The 17,336-nt window shown below is 44.3% G+C and overlaps 1 protein-coding gene across 2 annotated transcripts in view; it reads left to right on the forward strand.

Annotated features, from left to right (window-relative positions):
- ADK (adenosine kinase) overlaps positions 1 to 17,336 on the forward strand; it is a 511,546-nt gene that overhangs the window by 405,285 nt on the left and 88,925 nt on the right. For both annotated transcript variants that reach the window (XM_077250787.1, XM_077250788.1), the window contains exon 7: positions 13,188 to 13,358. In XM_077250787.1, coding sequence (XP_077106902.1) covers positions 13,188 to 13,358 — 171 coding nt within the window. The remainder of the gene's footprint in view (positions 1 to 13,187; positions 13,359 to 17,336) is intronic.

Raw genomic sequence — 17,336 nt, forward strand, 5'->3', positions numbered from 1 at the left:
ACACATCTAGATAAGTTCCTTAGGGGGTCTACTTTCCAAAATGGTGTCACTTGTAGGGAGTTTCAATGTTTAGGCACATCAGGGGCTCTCCAAACGCAACATGGCGTCCCATCTCAATTCCAGTCAATTTTGCATTGAAAAGTCAAATGGCGCTCCTTCCCTTCCAAGCTCTGCCATGCGCCCAAACAATGGTTTACACCCACATATGGGGTATCAGCGTACTCAGGACAAATTGCACAACATTTTTTGGGGTCCAATTTCTTCTCTTACCCTTGGGAAAATAAAAAATTGGGGGCGAAAAGATCATTTTTGTGAAAAAATATGATTTTTTATTTTTACGGCTCTGCATTATAAACTTCTGTGAAGCACTTGGTGGGTCAAAGTGCTCACCACACATCTAGATAAGTTCCTTAGGGGGTCTACTTTCCAAAATGGTGTCACTTGTAGGGAGTTTCAATGTTTAGGCACATCAGGGGCTCTCCAAACGCAACATGGCGTCCCATCTCAATTCCAGTAAATTTTGCATTGAAAAGTCAAATGGCGCTCCTTCCCTTCCAAGCTCTGCCATGCGCCCAAACAATGGTTTACACCCACATATGGGGTATCAGCGTACTCAGGACAAATTGCACAACATTTTTTGGGGTCCAATTTCTTCTCTTACCCTTGGGAAAATAAAAAATTGGGGGCGAAAAGATCATTTTTGTGAAAAAATATGATTTTTTATTTTTACGGCTCTGCATTATAAACTTCTGTGAAGCACTTGGTGGGTCAAAGTGCTCACCACACATCTAGATAAGTTCCTTAGGGGGTCTACTTTCCAAAATGGTGTCACTTGTAGGGAGTTTCAATGTTTAGGCACATCAGGGGCTCTCCAAACGCAACATGGCGTCCCATCTCAATTCCAGTCAATTTTGCATTGAAAAGTCAAATGGCGCTCCTTCCCTTCCAAGCTCTGCCATGCGCCCAAACAATGGTTTACACCCACATATGGGGTATCAGCGTACTCAGGACAAATTGCACAACATTTTTTGGGGTCCAATTTCTTCTCTTACCCTTGGGAAAATAAAAAATTGGGGGCGAAAAGATCATTTTTGTGAAAAAATATGATTTTTTATTTTTACGGCTCTGCATTATAAACTTCTGTGAAGCACTTGGTGGGTCAAAGTGCTCACCACACATCTAGATAAGTTCCTTAGGGGGTCTACTTTCCAAAATGGTGTCACTTGTAGGGAGTTTCAATGTTTAGGCACATCAGGGGCTCTCCAAACGCAACATGGCGTCCCATCTCAATTCCAGTCAATTTTGCATTGAAAAGTCAAATGGCGCTCCTTCCCTTCCAAGCTCTGCCATGCGCCCAAACAATGGTTTACACCCACATATGGGGTATCAGCGTACTCAGGACAAATTGCACAACATTTTTTGGGGTCCAATTTCTTCTCTTACCCTTGGGAAAATAAAAAAATGGGGGCGAAAAGATCATTTTTGTGAAAAAATATGATTTTTTATTTTTACGGCTCTGCATTATAAACTTCTGTGAAGCACTTGGTGGGTCAAAGTGCTCACCACACATCTAGATAAGTTCCTTAGGGGGTCTACTTTCCAAAATGGTGTCACTTGTAGGGAGTTTCAATGTTTAGGCACATCAGGGGCTCTCCAAACGCAACATGGCGTCCCATCTCAATTCCAGTCAATTTTGCATTGAAAAGTCAAATGGCGCTCCTTCCCTTCCAAGCTCTGCCATGCGCCTAAACAATGGTTTACACCCACATATGGGGTATCATCGTACTCAGGACAAATTGTACAACAACTTTGCGGGTCCATTTTCTCCTGTTACCCTTGGTAAAATAAAACAAATTGGAGCTGAAATAAATTTTGTGTGAAAAAAAGTTAAATGTTCATTTTTATTTAAACATTCCAAAAATTCCTGTGAAACACCTGAAGGGTTAATAAACTTCTTGAATGTGGTTTTGAGCACCTTGAGGGGTGCAGTTTTTAGAATGGTGTCACACTTGAGTATTTTCTATCATATAGACCCCTCAAAATGACTTCAAATGAGATGTGGTCCCTAAAAAAAAATGGTGTTGTAAAAATGAGAAATTGCTGGTCAACTTTTAACCCTTATAACTCCGTCACAAAAAAAAATTTTGGTTCCAAAATTGTACTGATGTAAAGTAGACATGTGGGAAATGTTACTTATTAAGTATTTTGCGTGACATATGTCTGTGATTTAAGGGCACAAAAATTCAAAGTTGGAAAATTGCAAAATTTTCAAAATTTTCGCCAAATTTCCATTTTTTTCACAAATAAACGCAAGTTATATCGAATAAATTTTACCTTTAACATGAAGTACAATATGTCACGAGAAAACAATGTCAGAATCGCCAAGATCCGTCAAAGCGTTCCAGAGTTATAGCGTCATAAAGAGACAGTGGTCAGAATTGTAAAAATTGGCCCGGTCATTAACGTGCAAACCACCCTTGGGGGTGAAGGGGTTAATCCGCAGCATTTCCGCGCGGAATTTTCTGCACCATTAGCACAGCATTTTTTTTCCTATTGATTTACATTGTACTGTAAATCACTTTGCGGATCTGCAGCGTTTCTGCATGGAAAAAAACGCTGCGGATCCACAGGAAATCTGCAACGTTTGCACATAGCCTTAAGGGTATGTGCACACGTATTCTAGGCCACTGCAAATTTTTCTGCAGCAGATTTGAAATCTGCAGGGCAAAAACGCTACGTTTTTGCTGCATATTTATCGCGTATTTACCACGGTTTTTCTGCGGTTTTCCAACTGCAATTTTCCATAGGGGCAGCTGTAAAACCGCTGTGGATTCCGCAGAAAGAAGTGACATGCTGCGGAATGTAAACCGCTGCGTTTCCGCGCGTTTTTTCCCGCAGCGTGTGCACAGCGTTTTTGGTTTCCCATAGGTTTACATTGAACTGTAAACTCATGGGAAACTGCTGCGGACCCTCAGCTGCAGAAACGCTGCGGATCCGCAGCAAAATACGCATCGTGTGCACATACCCTAAAAGTTTCATGGAGAAAACTGCACTTCCGATCATGCGCAGTGTGCCTCTCTACAGCTGGAACACTTGCACCCAGCTTCAGAGGATCACTGATGCAAGGGGAAGAAGGTAAGTGTAGCGTTAGTGATAATGCCGGAGCTTATAGGTCATGTTATCACACTCTCAGGGGCGTGATAACATGCTTAGAGGGCCGACTAGTCTGGGGACACTAGCGCCCCATCGACTAGTCAAAGCCCTCATTTACATATTATAGTCAGACTTTAGAAATACTTTTTCTCCAGATCTGATTATGTGTAATATAACACAGGGGCTGTTAAGCAGGATATCTACATATGCAGGCGCAACTGCTGGTGGTTCTGGGGGCACGGGGAACCTATCAGGTTCTCCTTTGTTCCATCTCCATCCCCCACTTCTTTGACAGCTCTTGTTATATAGAGCCAGAGAGGGGCCAAAGATATATGGAAAACAGATGGGAAGGGGTCACTAAAAGGATTGGCCCCGCCATAATGCACCAAGTGCCTGTACTTGGTTTGAACAGACTTTCTGTGCTCACAGAGTGTTTCCAACTAGTGCTAGTGCCTAAAGGTGACCATGAGTGTATGGGTGGGGAATGCTACCACAGGCCTCCGTTACGTGCATGAAGAGTTGCTGGTTATCGTTGGACTGTACATTGTGCATACATGAACAGTCAGGCTGCTGTCACACTAGCTGTATTTGGTCAGTATTTTACAGGAAAGGAGGAAAAGTATAAGAGAAACATATGCCCCACTTCTGCATTTATCACCCACTCCTGGTTTTGGCTTACAAATACTGATGTAAAATACTGACCAAATACTGATAGTGTGACGGCAGCCTTAGGCTGCTTTCACACATCAGGTTTTTCGCCGCATGCCGGTTCCGGTGTCGCGCCGCAGTGCCGGATCCGGCTTATTTTGTAAAAACTGGATGAGACGGATCCGTTTTTCAGCCGGATCAGGTGTCCGGATCCAGCGAGAAACCGGATCCGTCTCATCCGGTTGTCATCCGTTTCGTCCGGTTTTCCATCTGGTTTTTGACGGATACGGTTTCTAAACACGCCCACTGAAGGGCTAAAAATGTGATTGGCCCGCTGAAAACTATATATACAGTGTTCCTACAGCCCATCAGTGACAGGTTTGAGAGGAGCAAGATACAGAGCAAGATGGACGGGATGGACGGCATTGTTGCGAAGATTCTGCAGAACAACGTGGATTTCATCGTGGAGGCGAATCTATTGAAATCAATTGTTCTTGAGAAGGAGCGAGAGAGACAGTGCGTCATGCGTCTGCGCCGACGCCGTTTATGGATCCACCCCATCACGGCACAGAGAATGACGCGGGGAGTCTTTTCTACTTAATACATGGAGCTACGAGGAGACTCTGACAAGTTTTTCAGCTATGTGCAGATGAAAGCTGAGAACTTTGATGTAATGGTGGAGCAGGTTGAACATCTAATAAGAAGGAATGATACCTATTGCAGATTCTCCATTACACCGGCTGAGAGTCTGATGGTCACTCTTCGGTAAGCATTCTTTTTGGATATACTCTTGTAGCGCACTTTCATTGATTGATATTTTTAATTTGCAGTAATTTCTGCATTGCTTTTGTTCACAGATTCCTAGCAACTGGAGATTCCCTGTCTTCACTACATTTTCAGTTCAGACTGGGAATTTCAACCATATCTGGAATAGTGAGGCACACTTGCCGTGCACTGTGGGACTCTCTGCACGACAAATTCATTCCACATCCCACAATGCAGACATGGTTGGAAGTAGCTGACAGACTCCAGGAAGTGTCAGTTTCCCAATTGCTTGAGCGCGGTGGATGGGAAACATCCGTATCGTGAAACCGGCTGGTTCTGGATCTCAGTTTTTCAACTATAAAAAGTACTTTTCCATCGTGCTGATGGCCATCGCCGATGCGGATTACAAGTTTGTTGCGGTGGATATTGGTGCGTACGGCCGCTCTAATGATTCACAAGTTTTCAAACTGTCTTCTATGGGGCAGCATTTGTATGGACAAACCTTTCAATTCCCCCCCCCCCAGACCACTGCCCCAAACCTCTGAGCCACCAATGCCTTTTGTTTGTGTTGGGGATGAAGCTTTTCAGCTTTCAGAACATCTTTTGCAACCCTACTCCAGCCGTGGTTTAAACAATACTAAAAGAATTTTCAACTACCTACGCACACGTGCACGGAGAATGGTGGAGTGTGCGTTTGGGATCTTAACCGCCAAATGGAGAGTGCTCCTGACATCCATTAACTTGAAGACAGACACTGTGGATGAGGTAGTGAAAGCGTGTGTTGTCCTTCACAATTATGTTATATCCAAGGAACAGCTTTTCATTGAGGACCACTCTGCAGAAACCACCTTGGCTGATTATAGCAACCAAACTTATAGAAGTTCTGCCACTGTTTCCAGAATACGGGATCACTTTGCAGAATATTTTATTCCACCCGAAGGAAGAATACACTGGCAGGATGAGAGAGTTTAAACAATGTCTTGAACCTAGTAACTTTTTTACCTTTTACCAATGTCGTGTACCTGTTTGTTTTTACCTTTTACCCAAGAAGTGTACCTGTTTGGTTTTACCTTTTACCCAAGTTGTGCATCTGTTTGGTTTGTAACCAAAGTATTTTACCTCTGACCAATAAACCTTGATTAACCAAAGTGTGTTAATCTATACCTTGTAAATAATAACAGCAACAAAGTTTTATTAAAACTTTTTTTTTTAATATCAAAACCAAACTTTTATTTTGAAACAAAATAAATAAATAAATTTTGCAGCATACAAAAGAAACTAGAGATTGGAATAAGTCGGGATGGAGATAGTTCTTGGAGGGGCTGTCAGATAGGGACACTTCGACAGTGGGAGTGTGGAGAGCGGAATGTGTTGGTGGTGGGGAAGGATCAATAGGTAGTGGTGAAGGAGTGGAGAAGGCAATTGAGCGGGTGGACAAGAAAGTGGGATTGGGGTTAGGAATTTGGTAGGATGGAGGGGTGTAGGTGATGTTTTGGGAGGATTGGGAGGCAGAAGCAGTGATGGGTGGAGAAGAGGGTTGGGAAGGAGGTGATAGAGGCTGTTGGAAGTGGGCAGGGAGAGGAGGCGAGGATGAAGTAGATGCTAAGTGGTATGGGTCGGGATCATCATATTGGTGGGAAGGGGCACGGGTGGAGGCTGGTAGTGTGGCTGATGGGAAGGGGCACGGGTGGAGGCTGGTAGTGTGGCTGATGGGAAGGGGCACGGGCGGGAGGCTGGTAGTGTGGCTGGTGGGAAGGAGCTCGGGTGGGAGGCTGGTAGTGTGGCTGGTGGGAAGGGGCATGGGAATGATGGAAGTGTTGTGGCTGTTGGGACGGGGCACTGGCACGAAGTGGGTAATGGTGAGGTTGGTGGGATGGGGCACGGACAGTTTTGTGGGACGGGTCAGGAGGATTGTAGTGGCTGTAGTGATGGACAGTGGAGGAAGAGGGGGCAGTTGCAGCATGGGTGGCAAGACTCTGCTCTTGAGGCAATGAGCGCTAGAGTAGACTGGCAGGATTCCATTACTTGCATCTGCTGAGAAGCAGATAGCGTCTTCATTTGCTCAAGTACCGACTGGAAATAAGTGTTGTTCGGTGACAGTCTTGCCTCTGAACGCATCGTTAACAGAAGTGTATACGACTCTTGAGTATACTTTTATTTATTAAATTAAAACCTGCAGCCTTTTGCTCGGACAAAACTTTCAGACAGTTCTGGAATGATGCGTTCAGGTGTAAGAACTTGGGCGCATAACTCTGTACCTGACCCCTCTGCCGCTGTCGCCCCGATGCTACAGGTGTACTAGAGGTGACAGCAGCAGAGGGGTGGGATACTGGAAACGATATATCCTCACCAGCAGATATATGCAATGGAACCGGCCAGGATGCTCCAGCGCTCATGGATGGGACAGAGGGACCTGATGTGTGGGAAGGTGCAGAGGGTTCCTCACTCTCAGTGTCCCTCAGTGGCGGCCTCCTGAGGGATCGCCGCAGAAGGGTTCAACTGTGCTGCAGGCTCCCGAGTGCTCCCGACGGTGCTGTAGAACAAAAGAGAAAAACAAACAATTAAATACTGTCATAGCATGGCCCTGGCTGAAAAAGCAAAAGAGGTTTAGACATGTTAAACATTTGTTAGTGCATGTGGTGGGTAATATTTACCTTCGTGTCACCATCGTTGACCTGAGGAACGACAGGGCTTCGGCATACTTGTATTTGCTCCTACGTCCTGCAGATCCACTCGGGGCCCACATCTTTGTTGAACTCCTTCTTAAAGCAATCCCTGATCGACCGCCACCTTTTCACAATCCTCTCACCTGTTAAAAAAGAGAAACACAACTTTGTTACAAACAATACTTAGAATGCATCAAAAAAACTGAACTGTGGATACTTACGTTCTTGATTCTGGGCCTGAACATCAAGGTCCTCCCACCTCGCTATAAGTTCTTGGCAGATTTGCTCCCAGAGTCGACGGGTCACAGAGATATCAGCATGGCGGCGGTCACCCATGTTCCACAGCGGCTCCCTGTCTCGGACAAGATCGATGAGGAGGTCAATATCAAGGCCGACCTCCTCACCGTCAGAATCAGGAGCACGCTGTGAAACCTGTTATAAAAAAGGGAAAAATAAATTAACACAAAATTGCAAACATAGAAAACCTTCCCCCCCCCAAAAAAAAAATGCTTACACGACGACGGCCGCCACGACTCTCACGCCGACGACCCTGGGAGCCACTGGAAGGACCTCTCGATTGAGCACCAGAATCCGAACTCTAGAAGAAAAATAACAAAAATGATGTGCTTTTAGGTAGCCTTTCTATGTGTTGTGTGCCATGTGATATCTATAATGATAACTTTTTTATGTGTTGTGTTCGATCTGTAAGTGTTATGTGTTGTGTGTAGTGTAGGTTGTGGTTCCGCAATACATGAAAGAAACATACCAATTGTGATCCCTCTCCATGTCTTTCTCCACCCCTTCCCTCTTCTTCGGGGAGCACCTCTTGGACTGTGGCAGTAGCTTCAGCAGCTTCCTACAAAGATACAATATACATTAATATATACACATACATACACAAATACACACACACAGACATACATTCACACACATACATACACCCACACACAGACACACACCCACACACACACACACACACACACAAGACAGCGAGGGAGCAAGAGAGCTAAATTATGTTAAAAACATATTTACCTCAGTGCGTTGCCGACGGGGAGGAGGGCTCCCAGAAGAACACATGGCTGCTCTGGTACGGCTTGGCTGGCTGGGCTCTGTGGCAGGTTATAGCTAGCAGGCCTCTGTGGCAGGAGAGCTGGCTGGGCTCTGTGGCAGGTTATAGCTGGCAGGCCTCTGTGGCAGGTTATAGCTGGCAGGCCTCTGTGGCAGGAGAGCTGGCAGGCCTCTGTGGCAGGAGAGCTGGCAGGCCTCTGTGGCAGGTTATAGCTGGCAGGCCTCTGTGGCAGGAGAGCTGGCTGGGCTCTGTGGCAGGAGAGCTGGCAGGCCTCTGTAGCAGGTTATAGCTGGCAGGCCTCTGTGGCAGGAGAGCTGGCTGGGCTCTGTGGTAGGTTATAGCTGGCAGGCCTCTGTGGCAGGAGAGCTGGCTGGGCTCTGTGGCAGGTTAAAGCTGGCAGGCCTCTGTGGCAGGAGAGCTGGCTGGGCTCTGTGGCAGGTTATAGCTGGCAGGCCTCTGTGGCAGGAGAGCTGGCTGGGCTCTGTGGCAGGTTATAGCTTGCAGGCCCCTGTGGCAGGTTATAGCTTGCAGGCCTCTGTGACAGGTGTGAAGCTGGCTCCGCTCTCTGGCTCCTTTGTTCTTCTGTCTTGGCAGGGTGTGTCTCTTGTGGTCTCTCTGGCTGGCTGTATGGCTGGAAATGAGTGAAGGCCTCAATGGCATTGCTTTATATATGTGTCCTGGGGGCAGGCCCATAGTTTCTGAGCATGCTCAGTGTAAAAAGCCGGATCAGGCCGCCGGATCCGGCGCTATCCGGCGTCCATAGACATGCATTGCCGAGAAAAGCCGGAAAGGCCGGATCCGGCCCTTCCGGCTTTTTCGCCGCAGACAAAAAACGTTACAGTAGACGTTTTTTCCAGACGCCGGAATCGAATGTAAGCCGGATCCGGCATCAAACCGGAAGGAACGCTGGGCCATCCGGCGCAATCCAGCGCTAATACAAGTCACTTTCCGATTCTGGTTTTTCTCGGAAGAGCAGGATTTAGCCTGAAACAAAAAACCTGATGTGTGAAAGCAGCCTTATTGTTCACTGCGTAACACCTTTAATGTGTTATTGCATTTAGGATACGCGAATGGCAGTATTAAAGGATTATTGAAAAATGTGGACTAATTAGAAAAAATTGTTGTGATTTTCTCAATAGAAACATCGCCACTCTGGTCTGTGGCTCTTTATTTTTTATATATACTGCATCTCTAGTGATAGGCCAGTGTCCGACAAGTTACAGGGATGAATTATGGCCTGTAACGTTGGAGATATGCAGGTTGACATTTTTTTCAGAAGTGTATTTTTTTTTTTTTGCTTTAGCGCATTAATCTAAAAAAAGACAAACAAAACTTGTTAGTATGTGTTCATATAGTATTCCAGATAGCAGCTAGCAAGGCTACCATAGATTGCGAGATAATAATTGCACTGGCGAAGGTTGACATTGATATGAAGTGAGTTGTTCCCAAAAATCATGCAGTGTAAATGCACCTTTACTTTGCGAGTTTTGCATAGCTGGGAGGGCCCGAGTGATAGACTTTGTAAGGCAGTTGTTCCCAAGTCATACTTTGAGAGCAGGGCTGTGGAGTCTGAGTCAGTGTCGTGGAAATTGATGAGTTTTAGTCGGAGGTTTGGCTTACCGACTCCACAGCCCTGTTTGAGAGGGTCATGAGCCCCAACCTGAGCCCCACTGATTAGTGACTTCCAGAGTCCCCATTTACAATATGACTGTCAAAGGTTCCCCCTACAGAAATCGGAAAAAAAAGGACAAAATATTTGTTCCCACTGTTCCCCCATTCTGTATTCTTCGTTCTGCACTCCTATCACAATATTGCATCCAGCTTCAAGCACCCCCTCTGCGTGCCAGTACCATCCGATCTGCTTACCAGACTTAATTTATCTCTCAAACCCTTAAGACAGTATAATGATATATTATGTTATATGCCAGATATAACAGATCTGCTGTTCTGTGCGGGGCTACCCACAAAAGTCACCATCCGGAGACCTGCTCTTCCTAGATATGTTCTAATGCACTGGTCTGGCAGACAGCTGAGAGCCACATGTCACTGGCCTGTAGTGACGCATATTATTTCATTGCTACCTTGTTAATTGGAGGGCATACGCAGACTAATGTTGCAGAACTCACCAGGATTGGCGAACTCCGCCAACAGGTCTAATAGGGACTTTCTGACTCTTCCATGACAGATGATATTAAGTGTAGAAAATATATCATGTCTGATTTCGGATAGTTTTTTTTTTTTTCTAGATAAGCCACCGTCAAATGAGTCTGTCAGCAGCTCTCTTGTAGAGAACACCGCTCCTACATACACAGTAGCTCCTCCTGTATATGGAGGAGTCGGGAGAGCGAGACAGCTATGCTATCTATTGTGTATGGACCCTTTATGCATCTTACTCTTTATTTATTCTTTGTCTCTATTTATTTCAGAAATTCTTGAGGACTAGAGATGTTTATAAATGACGCTTTATTGAAATGCGTAGAACCATATGAATATTACAGATTTTCTTGGTTAAATACAAACGAAGCATGATTACTTAAGTATTCTTGCCAGGCATAGTAACGTAATTACTAATGATAAAGGTGTATCCACTGTACGCAGCTAATAATTCTGACAAGGAGAGCTAGACGGGCAGCCTGCCTCCACACCATGGCGGTTTCCTGATGTAGGCCCTGCTGTGTTAATTGATCAGCCTCTGATTAGGGTTTAATTGCTTGGTTAGGCTGATAATGCTCTCAAGCTTTGTTGGTCCTTAAGGCCCCGTCACACACAGCGACGCTGCAGCGATCCAGACAACGATGCTGATCGCTGCAGCGTCACTGTTTAGTCGCTGTGTGGTCGCTGGGGAGCTGTCACACAGACCGCTCTCCAGCGACCAACGATGCCGAGGTCCCCTGGTAACCAGGGTAAACATCGGGTTACTAAGTGCTTAGTAACCCGATGTTTACCCTGGTTACCAGTGTAAAATGTAAAATAACAAACACTACATACTTACATTCGCGTCCCCCGGCGTCCGCTTCCTGCACTGACTGAGCGCCGGCCGTCACCGCTGTGCTGTGCTTTCACTTTCACTTTACGGCGCTCAGTCAGTGTGGGAAGCGGACGCCAGGGGATGCGAAGGTGAGTATGTACTGTTTGTTTTTTTTACATTTTACACTGGTAACCAGGGTAAACATCGGGTTACTAAGCGCGGCCCTGCGCTTAGTAACCCGATGTTTACCCTGGTTACCAGTGAAGACATCGCTGAATCCGTGTCACACACACCGATTCAGCGATGTCAGCGGGATCTCAACGACCAAAAAAGGTCCAGGCCATTCCGACACGACCAGCGATCTCGCAGCAGGGGCCTGGTCGCTGGTACGTGTCAAAGGTGTACGTGTCAAAGGTCGCTACTGAGGTCGCTGTTGCGTCACAAAACTTGTGACTCAGCAGCGATCTCGCTATGTGAGACGGGGCCTTAAGCCTCCTGTAGTGGTGTTACATGTATGTTCTGAACATCATAAAGAAAGTCTTCTGACAGTTAACCAGGTATAGACTGGGACTGAAATTCAGCCCTGGCATTTGAAATCACACAGGCCCATGCTGTCCGCGTCCCGAAGCACTAGATAGGTTATATTACTAATATTACCTTGCATGGCGGAAAGCAAGATTTTACTACAAGACCAATATTTCTAATGATACCTCCGTCACAACTCCTAACAGTATGGGGGTCTTGAGAACACAGATTCTCTTAACAACGTAGCAGACAAGGTGGCCCACGACCAGACAGGCCCTTCTGGCATTTTCCAGATGGCCAGTCCGGCCCTGCAGTTAACATATGCAGAAGCTTCTGTATGTCGTAGTAAGAAATCCTGAGTCAGCAGATAACGTGTGTTCTTGTCAGGCACACCATTTGATCTGTGCCATGCTTTGCTTGGAATACCTAAACTTGGCAAAAAGCATTAGATTTTATTTACATTCAAGTTCACTGGTGGTGTTGAGGTTGTAAGGCTAAGTTACCGTTGTGCAAAAACACAGCAGATTGGCCACTGCTGGAGATCAAGAGAAAATATGTTCCATGGGAAAGTGACCTTACTATCACATAACTCCATCATAACTTGATGAGCTCATAAGTAGAGTTGAGCAAATTTGATCGGGTCCCTGATTATTCGGCAAGCTATACTGCACTTACCGAATAAGCTGCAGAGGGAACCCGGATACATGGATCGCGCCGGCCGATCAGCTGTTCAGCTCCGCAGCTGCATGTGTCACAGCTGTGTGACAGACACAACACATGCATGGACAGCCCAACACACATGCTCTCCCTGTATGTTGTGTGACTGTCACACAGCTGTGACACAAGCAGCTGTGGAGCCGGACAGCTGATCGGCTGGCGCGATCCAGGAAGCCGGGTTCCCTCTGCAGCTTATTCGGTAAGTGCTATCACTTTAATAAGGCCTCATTCAGATGCTGAGTTTCTTCACACACACAAAACGGCATCAGTGGTTTGGATCCGAGTTTCCTCAGGTTTTACTCCATGTGTCCCTTCTTACCATCAGTTATTTTCACGTATGGATAAATAATGCCAAAGCTTCTCCTATAGATTACAATGTTATCACAGATGGCACACTTATGCCATCCAACCCTCCGTGTGTTGTCTCTGATTTTCATGGATCCCTAGATTTGTATTGATGTTTTTCATTTGTGATACCAATAAAAATCAGACACATCTCCATGAATGTCTGCAGAAAAACAAACGTGAACAGCGCCGTAGACTTTAATGGATACATGTTCTATTCATGAAAATCACTGAACTCTTACGGAAAGGAGACGTGAATGAGACCTTATTTTGCATTTTCTGGGGACAGCTGAAGGATTAATAACTTAACACCATTTTTTATTTCTTGCAGGGTTTTTTCCTGACTGTTTCCCCTGAATCTATCCTCAAAGTGGCCACCCAGTCTTCAGAAAACAACAAGATCTTTTCCATGAACCTTTCTGCCCCCTTCATTAGTCAATTCTTTAAGGAGCCTCTCATGAAAGTCTTGCCTTATGTGGACATTCTATTTGGGAATGAAACAGTAAGAAAAATGTCATTTCTATTTATTTATTTAAGTATGGTGTGAAAAAAATGATTTCTAGTATTATGTATTGAAAAATCTCCATAAAATGTTCCTCAGTGCAGATTCTTTGGAGATGTGTATCCTTGCCTTATTCCTTCATCATTGATGTGTGTGAAGGGTGCTGACTGGCTAGCCCATTTCCATAGCTGTGGCTGATCAGATATGGGGACTGGCTTAGCAGTTATCACAAACCAATGCAGTGAAATGCAGACACTGGAAACTCTGCTGTCAATCACAAAGTGGATGCATAGCTGGCTGCACGGACTCCTGGATCTTCAGATTAGTGGCACCTTTACCTAGTTGAAGTCAATCAGTTAGGCTAGGTTCACATTGCGTTAGCGCAATCCGCTAGCGCTAAACGGATTGCCCTAACGCAATGTTTATTTAGGGGCCGCGCTAGGGGTCGCGCTAACATGCCCGCTCTCGCAGATCCCCGATCTGCCAGAGCGGGGAACGGACCTCGGGCGCGCCGCGGACGCTGCAAGCAGCGTCCGAGGCGCGCTTCAAAAGAACGGCACATCGCTAGCGCGAGCCGAAAAAGGCACGCGCTAGCGATGCGCTACAGGGAAACTTCACATTGCTGTCAATGGGTGCGCTAACGGACCCGTTGCACGGCGTTAATTGCGACATTTTCGCCGTGCAACGCTGTCCGTTAGCGTGCACACATTAACGCAATGTGAACCTAGCCTTAGTGTTTTTTCTTGCTATGTCTTTAAAATGAATATAAGCTAAAGAACAAGCACATTTCTTCTTCCACTGCTGCACAGAAAAATTAATTGTGTGTGTAAAAGTAATGGTGATGCTTCACTTTTATTGGGCACAATAATGTCCCATCAGTTGAAGCAATCATTTTGGTTGTTAATGCATAGCCATATTTATTGTGAACTGTTAATTTCAAGGGCGTTGGTTAAAAAATATCTGTTGCATCTAAAAAAGTGAACTTGTCATCAGCTATCAGTAAGAGGCGCCACTGTTAAAGGGTTTTTCCCACTAACAAAGTACATTTTAATCAACAGATCTTGGAATAATAACTTCCACAATTGAACGTGTGTAAAAAAATAATGTTCCTGTGCTGAGATAATCCTATACATGTGCCCCTGTTGTGTACTGTGTAATGGCTGTGTCTGACTGTACAAGGACATGGTCTTATCATACCACAGCTCCTGGGCATGGGGGTGAAGGAAAAGAGTATACAGACAGGACAGCAGGGGATCACAGCTGATTCTTCCTGTGAGATAAAGCTGTTCAATACCTGTATTTAAACCCCCCTCCCCGAGCCAGTTTTCACCCTCCTGACCTGGCCAGTTTTTACAATTCTGACCACTATCCCTTTATGAGTTACTAACTCTGGAATGCTTCAACAGATCCCACTGATTCTGAGATGTGTTTTTTTCTTAACATATTGTACTTCATCATAGTGGTAACATTTGTTTATTACTTGCATTTATTTGTGAAAATATCAGAAATTTTGAGAAAATTTAGAATGTCGCAATTTTCAAACTGTTTATTCATATGCCCTTAAACAAGCGTTATCATATTTTATGGATTGTAAGACGCACCGAATTATAAGACACACCCCAAATTTTGGGTTGGAAAATAGAGGTAAAAACTTGTAAATAAAATAGTGCTGCGCCTTTTTAATCTATTTCAATGGTGGCTTACCTGAAGTGTGGCCGTGGTGTAGCGGGGTCACAGGAGCCAGGGTCGCTGATTCAGGAGGTAGGAGGGGGGCATTTTGCAGGCCCTTCCCTTTCTGAAGATGTCAGCGGCAGAGGCAGCTCATGTGCAGATTAAGGAGTACCAAGCCCCCATAGAGGCCAGATCAGAACAATGCTTGGTATAGTATTGATATTAATCAATTACTAGTGATCCATATGATTATACATAAATAAAGTGAGGAGTGTACTATGTGTAAAAACGGTGCACATCATATCGCATCACATCATAAGTGAGTCCCATCACAAGGAATGGGTGGAATTAAAGGGAAAAGTGATGGTATTAAAGGGATCTGCACATGAGTTGAAGCACAAGCATAAGTGAAATTATACAAAAGATGAGCTATTACTAGCAAGAGTAATTCTATTAACACTAACGTGACAAGAGCAAAATGTGTATAGCAGCACAAATAACACAAAAGTAACAAATGCAAAAGGTAACTGTAAATTCATACCTGTAACTAAATATACAGTGCCACAATTTAATCTGCATATATGCCACACAAAGATTAATAAAAACAAACATGTGATACATAACATACATTGTATCATGGACACAATTAGAGGGTGAAAAAAACATCACCAGTCCAAAGTCCTTCTCGGAGAATGTAAAGAATCCAACAATGGAAGAGGATCCTATTCATATATGGTAATTCATGCTTGAAGAGGGAATTGTCATAGTCAATGGTCTATGAATTTAAAAATGACAACTAAAAAATAGTAGACACACACAATTTTAAACCAAATCCAGAGACACAGTATTATAAGAAGAGAACGAAACTCAATTGTTCATTTAGACCATCTGCTACCATGATGCCCAAAATAATAATAATGTAATCCATGTATATTCTTTTTGTGCTAATAAAAGTTTCATGTCTCCTCCCCTTATGCCGGTATGTACTGTGGAGATCAAAAGTTTTACATTATTCTTAAAAAGTGTAATTACTTCTGTCTGGTTGTTGTGATGCCATTTTCCCGGTGACTTTAGTAAACCGGAAGCAAATGGTTGTCAGGTGTAAGTTTGAAAATTGTGTTTGACATTGTTTTATCCCTTTATGTGTTCGTTTTCAACTTTTGTTGGGCCAAATGTTATTCATATTTTGTCATGGGTAGTCAAATTTTGCCTAAAAATTTTTTTGCTTGTATGTTTCTCGGTTAAAACAGTGCAAAGACCAAGCCAAATTTATCACCAGATGTCAGGAAGCTTATTATTCTGAGAGTGAAGTCAGGCAAAAGCCAAAAAAGAGGTAGCTATGGAATTCAACTGTTCTCAGTCAAGTGTCACGTATAATAATGAAAGAAAAGCAAGGTTATGAGAACAGCTGACATACCTAGAAGTGGACGACCACGGAAAACTTTCTCCAAAGTTGAACACATTATTAAGAAAAAGTCATCTGATGTCCATAAAAGTGTTGTACAGATTTTGCATTAAATTAAAATGAACAAAGAATATGGGGTCAAAATGAGTTGGCAAACTGTGGTGCAATGGCTAAGAGCAGGAGGGTTGAATGCACGAGTTCCAGACAAGAAGCATTTCATCTCTGCAAAGAAACTTAAGGTCCGACTTGTTTGCTAAAGACCACAGCCAATGGAAAGAGACAGATTGGTCTAAGGTGTTGTGGTGAATGAATCCAAGTTCAATCTGTTTGGTAGTGATGGCAAGCACTATATATACTGCCCAATTGGAAAACGTAATGATGTAAGGTACCAGACACCTCCAGTGAAATATGGTTTGGGCTGCTTTTCTACATCTGCCATTGGCCCTCTGCATATAATTGTTAGAAATATGAATGCTACCATGTACAAGGATATACTGGAGAATGTAATGCTGCCACATGGTAAAATCAAAGTAAACGGGCTGGAAATTCCTGCAAAACAATGATTCTAAGCACACATCCAATTTATTCAATAATGGGTTAGCAAAGAAAAATGTTTGTCTGTTGCAATGGCCAAGCCAATTACCTGATTTAAACCCTATAGAGCCCCTTTGGGATGAGTTGGGGTGACGAGTTGGAGCCCATAGCAGTAAAGATGAATTATTTTCACATTTGCAAATGGAATGGAGCAAGATCCCTCAAGATGTCGAACACCCTAGTGGCTTCAATGCCCCGTCAGTGTGGTGCAGTAATTAAAGCAAGAGGCTATGCTACAAAATACTGAGTTATGGTACTGTAAGCAATGAATTACTCTATGTTGTGATCAATAAACAGTGTATGCAAAA

Source organism: Ranitomeya variabilis, chromosome 4 (assembly GCF_051348905.1).
Source record: "Ranitomeya variabilis isolate aRanVar5 chromosome 4, aRanVar5.hap1, whole genome shotgun sequence".
Taxonomy (NCBI): Eukaryota; Metazoa; Chordata; class Amphibia; order Anura; family Dendrobatidae; genus Ranitomeya; species Ranitomeya variabilis.